Below are 18496 nucleotides of genomic sequence, written 5' to 3'. Positions count from 1 at the left end.
ACTCTAGACTCCCGTGAATAATTTATATTAGGATCTGGTGAATTAAAATGGTGGTTCTAACAAAAGGTTGGTTGATGATCTTAACTCATTAGGGCATTTAAAAAGTTGTTCAATAAGAATATCTTGACTGCTTGAACTGATATTCTGGCAGGATTTGATGAACAATATTGCAGCAGGCACTTGGTTCTGTTCTTCAGAAAGAAGCTTCCTGCGAGTGACGGTGTGTTTTCACTATTGTATTTGCCAATTTAACATACTCATTCTGAGATATGAATCTCAAATATATTTTCCGATTTAATAAGGCTAGATTTGAGAACACGGTACAACCTTCTAAATATGGTTTCACTTGTAGTGTATCTCACGATTTCCAAACGGATACTAGATCTATAATTGATAGTTTCCGGCATTCAAGAACTATTTTGGAATAGAAAATTTTGAAATGAATGGCAGTGCCCTGCAAAGGTGAGTTTTGCTGAACTAGACTAAAATCAATTAAGAAAAAGGAACACTTCTGTTGAGTCTGGGAAATCAGACTCATCATCCATTTACTGAACTTGTTGCGAGGTGTGACGCAAGAGATGAAGATAGGATTGCAGTGTTTGCAAGTGCAGCAAGTTGTTGTGGCATTGGCTAGTAATTAGCACAGGCACCTACCAGTAATCTACTAGTGGTGAAAGTCTAATTAATGATCATGTAACTTCATAGTTTTCATTTGCTTAAAGTGCTCTTGCTAGGCATTGTTGGAGTCTCCACCAAGAAAAAATGTCCTTGTCTCGTCGTGGAAAATGAATCATAATGACAAAGATTTTCCCAGAATAATCTACAAATTAAGTCCAAATTATTAATTAATTAATTATAATAAGTTAACTGAGGTCGTTGTTAATTAATTATAATAAGTTAACTGAGGTCGTTGACTCACTAATTAGTCTATTGACTATTCAACAGATCAATACACATCCACCTAACCTCCATCCGGGCACTGGCTAGCCAACAAAGAACTTACCCTCTCTTAATTATAATTTACAGCCAGGTCTAACAGCATCAAATCTTTTCACATTCTTCTTAAATTATAATTTTGCCAATGGATCAGGTAGAACACGTATGTATGCAGAGACTAAAATAAAGAACACAATTTTCCACTCATACGAGGTTTATTTCTCTCTCGGATGAGACAATAACCATGACAAGAACCTCGTGGTTGAGTTGTTAGCTTTGTAAAAATATATAACAAAGTTCCGCAAGTCCTTTTCAAGTCAAATTTGAATAAGTTAAAACTTGGTTAGGTTAAATTCATTTGCATTCTTAATTACACAATCTTTTTATATGGCCTTCATTTAGAGCCATGTATCCTCTGCAATTGCCCATCACTACCCTGTTGCAAATTCAGTGAATCATGGCTCCCCATGTGTGGATATTTAAAAATATAATAGCAGTTGGTTTTTAAATGTTTTTTTGTTTAAAAATACTTTAAAATGATCCAAAAATATTAAAAACATATATATTTTTAAGCCAAAAAAAAATTGTATTCTTGCAAACATTCGAAGCTCTCTTTTACAGCTTAACAAAATGGACTTCCATAGGGAACAATGCATGAATGTTGAGCGAGGCCGTCTTTGAATTGTCAGACCAATTTAAATAGCATTTTCTGCACTGTTGCATTATGCTAAAAGCATATAGTATAACTGGTAAAATGACCACCGTTAATTACAAAACTTGAGATCAAAGCATCAGACCTGATCCAGACTCCGTTAAAGGAGGTATAAATTCAAACATGGTACCCTATCGTGTAACCAGTGAACAGTATTAGGTTAAAGAGAACACACTCTTAGGTTCCCAGATCTTTTATTGTCAAGCATGAGCAACTTAATACAGAGCATTTTACAGAACGCTTTCATCTACATAAAGAAAGAACGAGAAAAGAAGGAAAGGAAAAACCAAGTTACCCGCTTGTAGAACGGGATTCTTTACCACCAAGTGTCTGAATTATCGCTTCCAAAAGTTTAATTTCTCTGTCACGCTTAGAAATTTCTTCTTGCTTTGCACGCAACTCTTCCATGTGTAGTTCAAATACCTCTGAAGCAAAGAGAGCAATATTATAAAATTTTGGCAAGGTGGAAATATAAAGTAGTAATTGCCAACAAATTTTGAAAAGGAATGAGGCAATCATCATGACCAGAAATTGGTGAGATTGAAAGATTGTGAGGTTTGCCATTGATTTCACTTATAAACTAATAAAAAGACATACAGATGCTACAACTAACAGTAAAGCACAGGATTATAGTACGTGGGCTTTGCTTAGGCTCTATAAAGGAGGAATTTGATGGAGATATTGTTCAGATTCAGATTTGTTTTGCACAGATTAACCTTCAACATAAATTTATGTAGAGATTACTAGTCAAATTTCAAATACTGTTGTTTCTAACATGAGATTATTTTAATCACAGGTGATGAGGAGGATTAAATGAGATATTAGTGGAAGAATTCGTCAGTTAGTCTTATAGATTGATGGGATATCTTAGAGAGGTTTGGCTTAGTGGACTCAAATCTTTTCCCAGACCAGTTCTACTTATCACCATATTATTTGCCCACCCCTAAACTTCCCTTGTTAGTAAAACCACCTTGCTTTCACTACACTCACACCCTTAATCCCCGACAAAGACCCTATCTGTCATCTGTACCTCTCACATAGAAAACTTTCAAGCCAACAAATAAACTATCCGCTAATAAGCATAGGGTATCTACAATGAAGTACAAAAGAAGACTGTAAATATTGCAATTAGAAAACACAAAACAGATTTGAAATTTTTTTCCCACGACTCCACGAGTGTATTGTGGTAGGCTAGGTTCTGGAAAATTGGCATTTTAGGGTAAACCGAAGAAGAAAAGGTAGCTGGGGTTTGTGAATTGAATCGCAGATGAATGTAAATGACTAGGCTTCACACTAGCACAGCTTCTAGAAATTCCACATAAAGGGGAAAAACTAAGTATCGCCGCTATGGATCTTAAGACTCACGCCTAACATTGACTGCATCGCACATTCACAATAGCATAATTGTTGGTAATTCTCTGAAAATATGGCTTTTGTCCTTATCCAAAGATGTCATAGGTATGCAAAGTTTATAGCACTCATAATCTAATAAAGGTTTAAATTACTGTATAAGAAAACACCACCATTTCTATGTAAAATAGCAAAAACTAACCAAACAAAAAAATTTGAAGACTGCTGAACTTTATATTAGAAATCTAGACCTACAAAATCGCCAGAAATCTAAAATTTACAGAGATGCGAGCTCATATATTCACATTGAAATGGGAATGAAGCTAACTTTACCTGATTTTTATTTCACAAATATATAGTTGAAAAGAAGAAACAGTAGGCATACTTGTGGTGCTCTCGAGTTCTCTTGTGATCTCTTGTGCACGTAATTCAGCATCCTTTTGTGCTGCCTCTGCCTGACGCTTTTCTGCACGAGCATGAGCAGCAGCTGAGATGGCAGCATCAAGTTCTCTTTCCAAAGTCTCTACCCGTTGTTCAAGAACCTACACACAAAAGACAACCTGCATATGATTTTTTATGCTGCCTTGATGGTACATTCAGAAATTAAGGAAAGTAATCGAAAACATAAGAAAACCTACCAAAGACAGTATCAAACAGCATTCTGCAAACTTAGTCGTAATCAACTCAAATTGTAAAATTACCCAGTCACGTTAAAATCTAGATGCATGTTGGTTGTGCATACGGAGTACGTATCCAAACTAGCAAACCAGCATCACTTTTCTTGAAATCCCAATCACAAGACTAATGGCTTTATGAAGGCATAATCTAAAAGGATGCAATCCCATGATGCAAGAGCTACAATGTATTAGCAAAAGTTTTCCCTTAGCATACAACTTCATTTGTTAAATATCTAAAACAGTTGCCTTCTTTTGGTGTCCAAGGAAATTTGGATTTTAAATTAATGATCTTTTTTGGTTTTCTCCAAATGGTCAAAGTGCCTCAGTGAACGAACTAGCAAGAGCATTTCAAAAATTTAACTTAAATTGCCAACATTGTGCAAGTTTTCTCTAATCATCACTCTAGCATAACTCGTCCAATCCATGGCTAATAAATCATTACTCTACCATTCAAGAACCAACTAATCCATTCACTCTACTCATACATTCATAGTCAAATAAACCAAGCATTAATTACATAAGAACTCCTACAAAATGCTAACGAAACACTACCTTTACAAACCCAGATTGTGAAATTGGTCGATGATCATATCAAACGGAAGAAACCAACGTCAAGAATCATAATTTAACAGCAATCCTATCAAGATTGCATGAAAAAAGAAAATCCAGGATCAAGAATTCAGTACCTTGATAGAGCGGGCTTGTTCAGAAGTGAGGGAGGCTTTTGAGAAGGTTTCTTCATTAACAAAGACAGCTTTTTTAAGGAGTAACTTTTGAAGGGACTCTAGATTCGATGTCATCTCTGTTAGATTAGCTATAGCTCCTTTCCATCTCTCCTCACTGCCTCCTTTGCTGCCTTTTTCTTTCTCCTCCATTTTTGTCTTCGCTAAAACCTCTGCAAACGCTATCACCAGAGAGAGAGAGAGAGGATCTATGTTTTTTTCCTTAAACGTTAGTTCTCTCGTCTTCGTCTACATAAAAGAGTCCAGCTTTCCAACATGTGTACTTGGGCTATGTCCAAGATTGAATTTGAATCCAAGGCAATTTGATTCCATCCGATCGAAAACTTACCTGCCCTGCTTAAAAACCAATTATTATCCGACCTGGTAAAACTGGGTGTTTCTTGTGCATAGGATTCACTTAATTTTTTTTTAAAAAAAATATTTATTTATATAGGTTTTTATAGTTAAAAAAATTTCTAGCAAAAATCAAAAAGTTTATATATATATATATATATAGAGAGAGAGAGAGAGATAGTAACTAAAAATAAAATTAAAAAAATTAAAAGATAGGTATAAAATAAGATATTTAATATTGCAAAATAGAATATTTACCTGGTTATGTTTACTAAATTTATTTATTAAAATAATATTTTATTCAATCAAACGATAATATAAATAGAAATACATCAAATTAATTGAATAAAATAAAAAAAATAAAAATATTATGCAAAATTGTGCATGTTATAAATATTATCTAAAAATAATTATATTTTAATAGAGGCTCTCTAAAATCTAAACAAAATAAAAACACGTATAAATTTAGATATAAAGAAAATAATTCTAAAAAAACATTAATTTTAATAAAATTAAAAAGGGAAAAGAAAAGGTTACCTCACAGGCGAGGCTAGTCCACCTAGTCCATTTTATTAGAGGCACATGATTGGGTTGTTTTTTTTATTTTTACAACTATAGCAAGTAACATGTTATCTGGCTCAAATTTGTTTGAAAAAAAAATTCAAATGACATTTCATCTATATTGCTTAATTTTCATTTATTATGGTTCTTGAAAAAATAAGGTTGATGGTTTTTTTAATCCAAAAACTGAACTTTTAACTTATTTTTTATTCAAAAGACCTATAAAACATCTTAGATAACTTGATAAATTCATTTGTAACCTTAAAAAACAAAACAAAAAAAAGTCTCAAAGTCTAAAATAAAAAAATCTTATCTAGATCACATTTGTTAACAATTTTAAGGTAAGAAAAACTCATATGAGCTTTCCTCGTTAAAATAAACAATTTAACATTAATTTTAATTATTATTGTGACGGGAATTGATGCCAACAAAAATTTTCTCTCTCTAAAACTAGATTTTAGTGCCTTTCTCTTACCTCTCTCCCATCGGGGGCTAAAACATACAAAAAATAATTTTTATAATTAAAATTGATTTTTCTCTTTAAATTTAAATTTAGAAACTAAAAAATCTAATATCTATAATTTGTAGGGACTAAAATGTTTTTTACTTTAATCTTTCATCTTGTAATTTCATCCTTTCTCAACAATTTGGTTTATAATTTGATCTAATAAAAATTTAAAAATATATATATAAAAAAAACCTTATTATAATTTAAAAATTATATTAAATTAACTTAGATTAATAAATGAAACCATAACTTAGATTTTAGACATCATGCATCACCCATATCATATTGTAATTAATGCCATGCCACTAATTGCAGTTCACCTCACCCTTATCTTTAGGGTTTCCTTTTTGGATTGTCGTATATACTTGGATGGATCAAATGTTTAAGATTGCTCATTCACTCTTTTTATAATTTACTCCCTTTTTTTTCTATTTTTTGTCTATCTTAAGCAGAATCTATGATTAATTACTTATGGTAAAACTGTTTTCAAATTGCTCAATGATTTCCAACATATGCTGCTCTCATCTGAGCTATGATTAATTTCCACAGAGCACATGATGTTATGTAGGTGCAAATATACGAAGGTTTCCAAAATATGTGTTGTATCAATATTGTTTAGAATAAAAAAGATATCTAAATTATATAATACTTTTTTATATTATTATTAAATTTGATATAATAGTTCAAACTTGAAAATTCTCAACTTGATTTTTTACCTAGCTTAAGTCTTAAATTAAATTATATGGGGTTCTTGAAATAACCCTGTAAATTAAAAAATTAAAAAAAATTGCAAAAGTAAAAAAAAAGTTAAATTAACTATTTATAATTAACTTACCAAAACTTATTATCTAGATTATATATAAATTACACTAATTCAAATCAAATTTTTTAGCCTGTTACATAATAAAATGATATAAAAATAAATTTATTATAAACTCAATACCAATTAATAAGATTAAATAGAAATCATCTTTATACTGAAATAAAAAATTAAAAGAGACCAAAAAACTTAAAGGGTCTATTGATACAACAAGGCTTGGGCGCATGGTTATGGGTTAATTTATTTTTTTTTCTTTTCATTAACATCTTTATTTTTTTTAAAAATAATTATACAGAGGAAAGGTGGTTTATTGCCGCATTAAACATAATATCTTCCTGCTTGACAGGGGATAAATTTATTAACAAATACTTAAAAACGCTATGTAATTGTTTTGTTAATTTAAAGTTAAAAGTATGTAATCATTTCTTAAAAATGTAATAATTAGGAAGTAAACAGTGTGTTCATATCCTGCCTAATTAACACCATAATAACAGTTCGAAATAATAATAATAAAAAAATAAAAATAAATTGAAATTTCCAATTACAGAAGCTAACAACATGGATAGGCTTGGCTCATACATCAAATACAAATCAGAGCCACGTTCTCTCTCATTACAAAATGAAGCCAAATCTGGAACTGTCCCGTTGGAATAATTATCTTTAATTTATCTTACTGTACTTTTTCTAGTTGTAATCACTAGCAAGATCATCTCATTTAGTTTAAAAAAAGTGTCTAATTTTAAGTGTGTGTGTGTGTATTAGCGTTTAGTTTTTTTTTTTATTTTGAAAATACAAAAATTTATTTTAAATTGTTATTTTAATTATTTTTTATCTTTATTTTTTTTATTCTAAAACAATAATATTGAATGCATGAAGGCAGGTGCTCGGTTCGGAATGTATTTAATTGTTACATATAAATGGAATACGTACTTTCTTTGTGAATAATATTAATATCTCTCAAACCAGGTAATATTTCTTCATGTTTCCATTCTTGAAGATTTAAAATTTAATTTGTTTGCCTTTGCAGTGAGTCAATTAAAAAAAAAATTATTTAAAAATTATTTTAATGTTCTAATATTAAAAATAATTTTTTTAAAAAATATTTTTTTAGTATATTTTTAAATTAAAAATACTTTCAAAATAATTATTACAGTACTCAACAGTACCTTGATAAAGAAGAAAAAGGGTCGAGGAGGAAGAGGGCGAGAGCAAGTTAGATAGACTAGGGCACGTTACCCTCTGGACCCATTACAGGATGTTCCAAAGAAAGAAAGACAACAAAAGATTTATGTTTTTTATTTCTTTGGAAATTTCCTAAACATCTGCTCTTCATTCTTTTTGTTGTTTCTTAATTCTTCTTCTTCTTCTTCTTCCATCTTTCCATCCTTCCATGGTAGTTTGCTTAAGCAAAAAAGAAAAAAAATCATACATGTGGTTAGGGTTTTCTCATGTTTTTCTTTTTCTACTTTTAACTGTCTAGCAGTAAACAATTTTCTTGTTAAGAGTATCTTTGTTGGGGAATCCAAGAGAACTCGACAGACTAATTCTTGTACTTTTCCTTTCTAGAAACAGGAGTCAGAAAAGGCAGTTTACTGATTAAAGTAGTCTTTGTTGTTGATTTTGATTGATCAAACGGCTCTTTCTCACCTTCTGAATCTTTCTCACTATATTTTGGTATCTGGGCTAGAATCATCTAGCTAGTTCTTTGGTTTGTTCTCGTGGAAGCTTGAGGCTGTTTGGATTTAGTGTATCTATATCTGTATCGGGATGTCTCAAGAGATCATGGAAAGTAGGATGGTGATCAATGAAACTAGTAGTGCCTCAGAATCCACTCATGACACAACTTACACCAAGATTTTTGTTGGAGGATTGCCCTGGGAGACCAGAAAAGATTCCTTGCAGCGTTATTTTGAGCAGTTTGGAGAGATTATAGAAGCAGTTGTCATCGTTGATAGGAGCACAGGAAGATCTAAAGGATATGGCTTTGTAAGCTAGCCCTGCTGTTTTTAGCTATAAGACTTTTATAGATTTGGCATGATCATGTATGTAATCAATTGTAGTTTTGTCATGCATGTGTTTCTTAGGTAAATTTTAAGGATCCTGATTCAGCAACAAGTGCTTGTCAAGATCCATATCCTCTTATTGATGGAAGGAGAGCCAACTGTAATCTTGCAGCCTTTGGTGCTAAAAAGAAAGGTCCAACTGAGCCTGGTCCTTGATTGATGCTTGCCTCCAGTAGAAGTTCATAACTTTGGTTTATATTCTTATTCTATGTTGATAATTCTAACTATGTTCCTGTTTTTGTTCCTACTTTTTCCTTGAAGCTGCAGGAATTGATAGACTTGGACCTGCAGCACCAAGATTCATGGCACCATTAAACATTCATGGCCCTTCTGCATACTTCAATCAACAAATGCCTCAATATGCGTCTCCTTATTCAGTTTATGGGTAAGGAACTTATCTTATTGGAAAAGAATTGTCTGACTATTGGTACTTCATTGTCTTCTGATCTTATTGCCTTCCTAATTTCAGGTATCCTATCAACCCACAGGACACTTCTGCAATGGTTGGTTTTTTTTTTTTTTTAAATAGCTCACTGATAAATGCTTGCATGCATGGACATAGGGCATCTTCACAATATAGAAGTTCTGATAGCTCAACAAGTTTCTTAACTGTCTTGCAGAATAATTTTTACAATGCATATGGAGGGAAACAGTTTCCATTCTATTACCCCGCCGCGGCATCAGGGTCCCCTGGAGTCTACCTGAATTATTACCCATTCTATGCTCAACATGGACAGAACAGCCCAAGTTACTACCCCAGAGTGATACAGAACTCTCAGCAATACAATGCTTTTGGGACCTTATCAAATCCTACTTCAGCCTCCTCACTACCAAATACCAGTTTAGTGTCTTGAGCAATCTTGTTTGTGTTGATGTTTCATGAATACGACACTAACATATGACAACATGCTATGTATGCAGAAGCAACAGAAGCAAGACCTGCCGCGATAGCAGAACAACAGCAATGAGAGTACCAACAACTTTATCTGAATAGAAGTCATGGGCTTATTTCTTATAGTAAAATTAGTTCACACCATTTCAGAGTCAACAGGATGTAACAGAAATAGATTCCATAGAAGAAACTTCTGCAGGTTCTGTATAGTTTCCTCCTTGAAGACACACACACACACACCATTCATACATTTTATCTGTCATTGATGGTTTATCATAGTAGTATCTTCCCCTTCTGCTTTAAATTTGTTCTTTCTGAGATGCAATATGCCATGAAAGTTTATATTCCATCGTATTTGCGACCATGAAGCTTATAGCAAAGTAATTTTTCATCATTTGGTTGAGATCAAAAGAAAAGATTGGATAGCTTGGCCATTAACTCTATGTGGATTTCTGATTCAACCATGGTTTCCAGCTTTCCATAATCAGTGTCCTATGTTTCAAACACAACAATGCTTTCAGCTCTTTGCTTGAGATAATTGTAGGCAGCCCTCCCAGGCAAATGCTGCTAGTTTTCACAGCCTAGTGTTGTCGGGCTTTTGCTTGCCCTGTCGGGCTTTTGCTTGCCCTGTATACTCGGGCTTTCAATTCTTTCCCCAAGTTAAAACTTAGGAAACATGAGTGAACTCCAGGCCGAGCAGAACTCTCCCAGATATTGAAATCGTGACAAAGATTTAAGCTAAAGGCACACCATCATTCCCATCAAGCAGAAATGGGAAATCTATCTGCTAAAAAATATAATACATGTAGTATATTTACATGATAAATCAGTTTTTTACTTGCAATGGTACTCAACTGGATTCAAAGTGAATCAAGATGGCAAGCTCAAATTGTGGGTTCTCCCTTGTTCGACTTTTATTTTCAGCTGATATTATCAAACTTACATTAAATTAAGTTACTTTCCCAAACAACAATCTTGCGCATAATTAATTTTTTTATTTATTTTTTTATAATGTTAATGTATTAATATCAAAATATTAAAAAAAAATATTATTTTAATATATTTTTTAGCGCCCTTTTAAACACAGCACATGTAATCTAGCGATGGCCCAAACTTTCGATTTTCTGGTAGAAGAAAATTTGTGTTTTGTTGTCAAACCAAGCTTTGGTTTGACAATTTCAAAACTCGGGTGGCTGCAAAGTTATTTAAAAGGAATAAACAAGTAGTATGACAGACATCACGTGAGCTAAAAAGAATTCTATAAGATATACATTATGTACCGGACCCTTCAGTGGCTGCAAGAGACCATCTCTAGCGCTGTCTTCGATGATGAGTGGAATACTAATATATTTTGTTCAACTTGACACTATCCTCAAGAAAAAACTGGAAAGGCCACTGAACACAATTTAAAACTTCCACAAGAGTCCATGAACAAAGGAAAGCTTCAACAAGGTTAAGGTCTTTTCTTTTTCTTGAATTCAAAAATTGATGCCAAACACTTCCAACACTCAAGCCCTAGCCAAGAAAGGAAAACCAAAGCCAAAACTAGTAAGAGGTGAAAACTTGAAAAGGAGTCAATCTCAATTGTCATGAAATATCCCAACAGTATTGAGTTCTCAAGAAATTCATCATGACATGCAACATATATAAAGCCATTCATATCCTTGAAATCCCATCCAACTCTATAGTCTGACAGACAAAATAAACGACCCCCCTGTAGGTAACAAAGATACCGGGCTAACATGCTAGGATATAGATATAAACGCCACAAGTACCTTCAAAAGATTTCAGTATCTATATATGTATTAATATAAATATATCTCTCAGCAGTTGATCGGTCCAGGAAGCATTAGGCATGATTCAGTTGAAAGGTGGGCGAGGGATGCGAGGGCGAACAGGTGTTTTTGATGGGCTCACCCTGCATATATAAAACAAAAGATCCTTAAAAACACAAAAAGATCAATTTGTGAGGAGGAAAAAGAGAAACTGAATGACCAGCAAAAACAATGATAATCTGCCAAGCTACCTTATTGGCAGTGATCCCAGAACCGCACCACTGCAGTTCAGTGCTGCAATTGCACCCTCAGCCTGCAAGGATTGGAGGAACAGCATTATAGACATTCTCATCACGTATTACCATATTACACTCACAAGTCCACAAAACCAGGCCCAAACATGGAATACTCCAGCATGTTGCAGCTTAACTAACCAACAGAAATTGCAAATACAGAATAAAAATTAACAATAAAAATAAGAAAATAAAGACCATTTGAACTTCAAAAGATGTAAGGACGAGATCCTGAATGGTCAAGCCTAAACAGTTTCCAAATAGTCATGCCTAAACAGTTTCCAAAATGTTGAGCCTAAAATGTTTGGACCTAACTTCTATACTGTTATGGTGAAGAAGTGGTCGAGAATATTAAGCTGAGGCTATGACTTCATGTAATGTTTTCGTTCTCTAAGAAAATAAAGACCAACACTATGGCAGCAAGTAGTGTCATTGATATCCATATGAAATGTCCAACAATATTTGCGTTCTCTTAGAAATCACTCCAAGTTTTTAAACCCTGTGGCTGTAACTGAATCGTCAGAAAATGTAGATGGTGCTTTGCACACAAATACAAAAGCCAACATGTTGTCATGGGGTTTATACAAATGAGTTTGACAACTTCAACACCTTTGCACCAGTGGCAAAAAGAATGAACTCAGCCACTAGGGACAATGAGGATGTCACTTCTGTTTTCAACTCTCCATATCCAAGAAAAGGCTTAAGCTTTTGTGGGGTGGTGGAATTACCAAGCTAGGAGAGTGGTGTTATCAGCACCTGCATATCCCTGCTTCAAACAAGCACAATAAAGGCAAAGCAATCCACCATCTTGAGTATCCAAGGGGATTGGCTGTCTTGGCACACCACACAGGGCCTGACATGATATATCCTCTGAGCACTTGGAAGTACCCTAGTCATCCCAGAAAGGGAGCATTGGAATGCTTACAAGAAAGTTTTAAAATATCTTAAAGGTAGGATTCTATAGAGCAGTCCTTGATGGAGTACAGAGGATCACTATTTTTAGATCCATCTAATACTCTTTACAATTGACAGTGTGAAATCAAAATCTTTTAATGTGTACATGACCAGGTTTTGGGTCGGGGAAGATCACTCCTAATGGACTTGCTGATCAAAGGGTGGCAATGGGAGTGCTTCCCCAAGGTAGACATGGGCCTGATCCTTGGAGCACCCAAAGGCCAGAATCATGCATATGGCTCAGGCATGCCAAGCTTCTCTATCATTTTTTAATAAAAAAGTTTAGAAACTAAATGTTATGGATAACGATTTAGTTATCGAAGCTTACAAACTATTGAATGAGAATGGGCTAAGTCTGAAATCAGGCAGTGGTCTAATTCTAAAGGTGTAAAGACAAACGAAGAATTGCAGGACAACACGAGAGGCAAAATAAAACAAAATAGATTAAAGGAGCTTGGAAAAGTGAGTAATAGTGTGCAAACCAAGACAAACTAAGCATTCCAAATAAAGTAGCAGATTAGCAATGCCCGGTAAGCAAATTTTTTCCTAAAATTAAGAGCTCTAATTTTACTATCCGAGTCAATCACAAGCAAGTGCATGCTCAGAGGGAGGGTTCTCCTAAAGTCAAAATGGGAAGGCATTTCCCAGTGTTGTAGAATTGACACCTCCACATAGATCCACTACAAGACCGACAATGGGGAAACAGATCCAACATGGTGATATAAGACAGGTTTCACAACCAAAGAAAGCAGGAGAAACAGATCAAATAATGGTGATATGATGCAAAGACCATGCTTCACACCCAAAGAAAGCAGTGCGAAGGGCTTGCGACTCCACAACCCTTAAAATTTCCAACCCTGACTCTTTAGTGCCCATCTTACATATAGAATAACATAAAAGAAAAGGAAGAGGGACAACCAAAAAGGGAGGAGGTAAAGACTGAATGGACTAATAAATCATGGTTGAATTTACAAGTGACTCATGATTCAACAAAAGGGAAGCCATGACATTTCCTACCACGGTAACCCCAAACCTTTTAATTACATCAGGCCCAGCATAAACAACCAGAACACCAACAACTACTACAATAGAAATCTAATCAAAATTCTCAAATCCATTCAACTAAATTGCATTTTCCACAATCGATTTATGAATGGACTCATTTAATGCCACAACCAATGTCTAATGCTATTATATGATTTTGTTCAATTAAAGAATCCTCAGCGAGCCACAAAATTTAGTTACTGATCTTCAGTAGCTAAGGTTAAACTAAAGTTCTCCAAAAAGCCAAATAATTCTAACATCAAAGGTGGCGCTTCTTGCAACCCTTATCAGTGCCAATTCCAACACATCATCATATCTCAATTAAAGCTTTATATGCGGTTCATATGCAACCTCTAAATATATGTTCCATCAGCATTTCTTAGCATTCTCACATAATATACCAGATTGCAACTTCTGAACATTTCTGAAAAGAGAGCCCTTATTAAACAATAGAAAGTTTGATCCAGTTTTACATGTTATAAAAATGCACAAATACTTGTAAGCAGAAAGGAGTTTGTTTTGACAAGACAAAAGAATGAAACAAGATGCTTTTTGAAACAATGGTTCCAGGAAAATCAGGCGCATGGGCCCAGCAGTTGAAGGAAAGCAAATGGCTAAGAATACAGAGAAATTGAGGCCACATGAGATTCCAGGAATAACTCTACATTATGAATGGTTCTAAATTAGTAAAAGTTCACAAGATGCATCAGACATGACATATATATTAAACCAGTTATATATGGATGCTAAAAAGTCAGCACACAAAGATCAAGAGTACATAGGTAATTACCACTGCAAACTCAACGAAAGCAATGCGGGTTGAATGATGATAATCTCCAAGGAGCCTCAAGCGATGAACCTATACAAAACAAGATGTAAAATAAGGTGTAGCCTGCAATCCAAGACAAGCAATGTTTGCATGTTTGTTATATAAGCCACTACAGACCTCTCCGCAAAAGGATTCAAAGAAGAGCTTGACATCTGCCTGGGTGATCTACATTAATTGAAATCAAAGAAATCAGGAAAAATGTTCCAGATATCACTCTTAAAAACATTAGCAGATATCATGTAACTTCCAAATATTACCTTTTTGTCAATATTTGTACAATAAATAGTCCTTGCACATATCTCACGCTCGTCCTCAGACTAAGGATCATGATTATGTGATAAAGTTAGGTAACAAAACAGAAATTTAAGACAAGCACCATTCTGTTGATATGGTTTCTAAAGTAGATGATGAGGTATCATTTATTGCACAAAGTCCTCACCCTTGGCAAAAATGTTGGGTTAACAGGTGCAATAGCAGTTTTCGAAGGCAGCACTCTTAGTGGGTAATATCCAAGAACTGTCCCTGACAAACTTAATGCAGTCCTTGCATCCTCTGCAAGCACATTTGATTGCTAAATCAACATGGCTAAACTCATCCATTGAGAAAAATAAGAAGTATGAGCTGTTTTGAAATTACCTTCATCAGTAAACTCAACAAAGGCAAAACGAAGAACAGAGTTAGGGTCACCACATATACGACAGTCAACAACCTTTGTCCCCAAAAAAACAAGAGGAAATCAATCAGAAACATAATCCACCTCAGCAATTAGCAAAATGAAAATCTCACGTATGGGAGAAAACAAGGCCAGTTACCTGTCCACAGTGAATAAAGAGCCCTGCAAGCTGCTCTTCAGTAACCTGTATTCAATCACATGGAAACAATGATCCCAAAATCAGTTTACAAACAACCATGAAACATGAAAAAACCTAACAAAAAGAGAGAATACAAGAGACAAATGCAGCTGCTTACCTGTTGATCAATGTCAGAAACATATACAGTCTTCCTGATGATCTCCTCTTGCTGAGCCATACTTGTCCTGCTGTTCATCCTTCGCCTCCCTTGATTAAAGTTTTTCTTCTGTAACAAAAAAAAATACCAGAAATAAGTAAAAACTAAAAGACCACTCCATGACCACATAACAATAAGAAACAGTATTAGTAGTCAGTTTATTCCATTTCAGCAGCAACCACAAGACAGCAACAATCCAGACAACAAAATAAGCATCATTTTATCAGCAACTACATGACAACTACAAGTAAAAAGAGGAAAACAAAACATACCCTTCTATTAGTAGGTCCATTGGCATTCCCGTTAATGGTATGCACTACAAAATTGTTAGCATTAATGCCAAACCCGTTACCAAAGTATCCATGATGATTAGCGAGTGAAGGAGGCACAAACTCTTCAGCCATAGGATTCAGCTTTGACAGCATCTCCACCAAATCATTCATATCATTCACCTCATTAGATTTAGACTTTTGATGACGAATCTGATCATCCCCATAGCCACCAGACTGATTCATATCAAACCCATTTTGCATCTGGGCCCCATTAGTCTTTCCATTGCTTAAAACCCCAGTCTCACCAGACCTGCCGTTAACACTCTGATGATCATTGTTCTGGCTTTGAAAGTTTGAGTCTTTACTATTACTGAAACCCACTGATTCGTTTCTGGGTTTTGATGATGTTCTCTCAAGATCATTGGTCTCTGACGACACTACAGTGTTGTCAAAGTTTTGACCAGCGGTTCCATTCCTGACCCCAGCATTCTCAGCAACAGCCATGATCAAGCAATCAAACAAACAAACACCAGAACCCTCTTTCTCTCTCTCTCTCTCTCTCTCTCTCTCTGTATCCGAAACACAAAAAAGATCCCTCTTTTTCTTCAGATTTCTCTGTAAAGTTCACGACTTTTTATCAGAAACCAATCAAGTCCCAATTTTTATCACATAAATGAAAATTTTAAGATAAACCCAGATTAAAAATAAATAAATAATAAAAAACATACCTGCTTGGTTTCCCTTATCTAAACCATTTCCATTTGATGCTAAAGAGGGAACCCAGTTGAGAATTATATGTACAGGAATGAGAAAACAAGACGAAACCCAGTAAAGATGTGTAAAACAGAGAGCACCTTTTACTTTATTAGATTACTATTTTGATGCATTAATTTTAGTGTTGATGATTCTCTTTGTAGATATAGCTGTAGAGAGAGAAAGAAGAAATAGATAGAGAGAGAAGAGGGGCGTTCTTTGGATCGTCCGTTTATGCCTTCTTGGACCTTCTTTATGTACCCTTGTTTCTTTTTTCGCTAAAGATAATTACGACATGCTTAGCATTTTCCAACTTTACTACAACATAAAAAGATGACAATGGTGTCCCAGGATAATGATGACCAAACCCATGCTTTGTTCTTTTTAGGTTCCAATAACACCAATGTCTGGATGGGTTGGATGTGTCATGGATGATGTCCAGAAAGGTTTTTCTGATTTTAATAGTTGTCTTTTCATCCAATTCATCAACTTGGATTAATATAAAATCTAGATTGATTATAGAGGTCCACTTGAAATTGACCGACTTAATATTTATCCCAATTCAAGTGAGAAAAAAAAAACCCAGTCAAAAATTAAAAATTAGTTAAGAAGATGTTATTTTGATTTTAAAAAATTAATTGGAGTTGATTCTTCTAATTTGTGATAAGAAATATATTTTTATAACTCGTTATAAGATGTAAATTTTAAAATTTTGATATAAATTTCAATTTTTTTAAAAAAAAAAAAGAGAGATGAATTTGAAATTGAGAGGAGTAGGTGAAGTTATGTGCATGCCATCTATGTATCAATTTGGTATATCTCTATTTGTAGCTACTAGTTAAATAGGATTTGATTCCTAAAATTGTTTATTTAATCTCTATTAATTATTTGCTCCTCGCTTCTTTTTTTTCTTTTTAGTTTATGAAGGTGGATATTAAAATAAAGGAATATTAAGGGTACTATTGATTTGTGATCCATGATGATTTTATAATTGCTTTTCACATTTAATATGTAATTCTTGATGCAATATTGTGTATAATTTTAATTCTTTTTATCTTCATTTAACTAATTAATTTATTTCTCAAAAATATATGTAGATGCTAACAAATTATATTTTAATTCGAGTTATGGATAATATTGATTTTAAGCTAGCTGGGCATGGATAAAGTTTATAGCTCACGATGATCAAAGTATTATTCTAATTAATTTGACAATTAGACATGTGGAGCACAATTAGTCCATCATTTCATAGTTTTTTAAATATATTTTTTCTTCATTATTATCTTTATTTGATGATCATTTCCAATATTAATTATGTTAATTATTATTATTTTCATAGGAAATCGATTCTCATATTAATTATAATTCATAAACAAAATCACCACAATACCAATATTTTCAATCATGATTGAACTCAAGTGGTTCCAAAACTGTTGTGCACCTAACCAGAGCACAGACATTATTAAAAACATAAAAAGATTCTTAAAACCACGATTTTTAATGTTGGTTGAACCAATTTCCACGTTGCTGGTTTTGTTTCATCTAAATATTATACTTTATTTATTAAAAAAATATTTACCTTCATCATTAGGCTATTATGTCCCCGGAAATCGAAAAATATTTTCAATTTAATCCAACAACCCACTCCTGTAAAAGAGAATTCCATACATGTCATGTCATGTGCCATCCACTCATGCATGCATGGCACACAGGGTAGAGGTAGAAAGGATAGCCTGTGGACGAGCCTACTGTCTAAACTTATGGCAAACGTCATCTCTAAGTGCCACGCTGCTGGGAGCTTTGGTTGTTAGTTAGAGTCACAGAAGCTGTCATTATCCCCCGCCGTGACAGGCAGATAGCGTCTCCTTGTTTTTATTTCCTCCTCGGGAAGGGCAACAACCTTGTAGGGGCCCACACTTTGTGTTTGTGTAAGAAAATCAACTAGTACCAGCTTGCCTGATCTCCTTTTGTTT

The 18496-nt window shown here is 34.0% G+C and overlaps 3 protein-coding genes across 5 annotated transcripts; 1 reads left to right on the top strand and 2 right to left on the bottom strand.

The window, feature by feature from the left end:
• Nucleotides 1–1501: 1501 nt before the first annotated feature.
• On the bottom strand, nt 1502–4779 carry LOC105116801 (uncharacterized). 2 transcript variants are annotated; one of them, XM_011014283.1, is made up of 4 exons: nt 4362–4774; nt 3384–3540; nt 1948–2073; nt 1502–1779 (listed from the first exon to the last, which is right to left on the bottom strand). In XM_011014283.1, exons 1-4 carry the CDS (start codon nt 4548–4550, stop codon nt 1766–1768), a joined length of 486 nt encoding a protein of 161 aa, XP_011012585.1. In that variant the 5' UTR covers nt 4551–4774; the 3' UTR covers nt 1502–1765. The 2 variants fall into 2 exon arrangements, with proteins under 2 accessions (XP_011012585.1, XP_011012586.1); XM_011014284.1 differs by lacking the exon at nt 1502–1779 and having other exon boundaries at nt 1989–2073; nt 3332–3540; nt 4362–4779.
• A 3069-nt stretch (nt 4780–7848) lies between these two features.
• Nucleotides 7849–9959, top strand: LOC105116800 (RNA-binding protein 38-like). Of its 2 annotated transcripts, none has more exons than XM_011014281.1 (6): nt 7849–8626; nt 8725–8836; nt 8965–9088; nt 9173–9206; nt 9324–9543; nt 9625–9959. In XM_011014281.1, exons 1-6 carry the CDS (start codon nt 8408–8410, stop codon nt 9669–9671), a joined length of 756 nt encoding a protein of 251 aa, XP_011012583.1. In that variant the 5' UTR covers nt 7849–8407; the 3' UTR covers nt 9672–9959. The 2 variants fall into 2 exon arrangements, with proteins under 2 accessions (XP_011012583.1, XP_011012584.1); XM_011014282.1 differs by having other exon boundaries at nt 7851–8626; nt 8971–9088.
• Nucleotides 9960–11147: 1188 nt separating this feature from the next.
• LOC105116799 (polyadenylate-binding protein-interacting protein 12-like) lies at nt 11148–16778 on the bottom strand. The gene is made up of 11 exons (XM_011014279.1): nt 16499–16778; nt 15771–16385; nt 15460–15567; nt 15303–15347; nt 15127–15199; nt 14930–15042; nt 14748–14807; nt 14608–14655; nt 14452–14520; nt 11622–11683; nt 11148–11513 (listed from the first exon to the last, which is right to left on the bottom strand). Exons 2-11 carry the CDS (start codon nt 16272–16274, stop codon nt 11456–11458), a joined length of 1140 nt encoding a protein of 379 aa, XP_011012581.1. The 5' UTR covers nt 16275–16385; nt 16499–16778; the 3' UTR covers nt 11148–11455.
• Between the last annotated feature and the right edge of the window lie 1718 nt (nt 16779–18496).

The sequence above is a fragment of the Populus euphratica genome, unplaced genomic scaffold, assembly GCF_000495115.2.
Source record: "Populus euphratica unplaced genomic scaffold, PopEup_1.0 scaffold1043.1, whole genome shotgun sequence".
In the NCBI taxonomy this organism is placed as follows: domain Eukaryota; kingdom Viridiplantae; phylum Streptophyta; class Magnoliopsida; order Malpighiales; family Salicaceae; genus Populus; species Populus euphratica.
Note: the sequence above shows the minus strand (reverse complement) of the source record. Positions and strands in the feature narration are given on the sequence as shown.

Bases quoted from the DNA above. Each gene is read 5' to 3' on its own strand.
- LOC105116801 (XM_011014283.1), bottom strand. From the start codon at position 4,550: ATGGAGGAGAAAGAAAAAGGCAGCAAAGGAGGCAGTGAGGAGAGATGG. The intron at 3,541-4,361 runs GTACTGAATTCT...TTTTGTGTGTAG, and splicing joins AACAAGCCCGCTCTATCAAG to GTTCTTGAACAACGGGTAGA. The intron at 2,074-3,383 runs GTATGCCTACTG...TCTTTGCTTCAG, and splicing joins AGAACTCGAGAGCACCACAA to AGGTATTTGAACTACACATG.
- LOC105116800 (XM_011014281.1), top strand. From the start codon at position 8,408: ATGTCTCAAGAGATCATGGAAAGTAGGATGGTGATCAATGAAACTAGT. The intron at 8,627-8,724 runs GTAAGCTAGCCC...TGTGTTTCTTAG, and splicing joins GATCTAAAGGATATGGCTTT to GTAAATTTTAAGGATCCTGA. The intron at 8,837-8,964 runs GTCCAACTGAGC...TTTTCCTTGAAG, and splicing joins CTTTGGTGCTAAAAAGAAAG to CTGCAGGAATTGATAGACTT.
- LOC105116799 (XM_011014279.1), bottom strand. From the start codon at position 16,274: ATGGCTGTTGCTGAGAATGCTGGGGTCAGGAATGGAACCGCTGGTCAA. The intron at 15,568-15,770 runs GTATGTTTTGTT...TTTTTGTTACAG, and splicing joins ATGGACCTACTAATAGAAGG to AAGAAAAACTTTAATCAAGG. The intron at 14,656-14,747 runs GTAATATTTGGA...CAATTAATGTAG, and splicing joins GTACAAATATTGACAAAAAG to ATCACCCAGGCAGATGTCAA.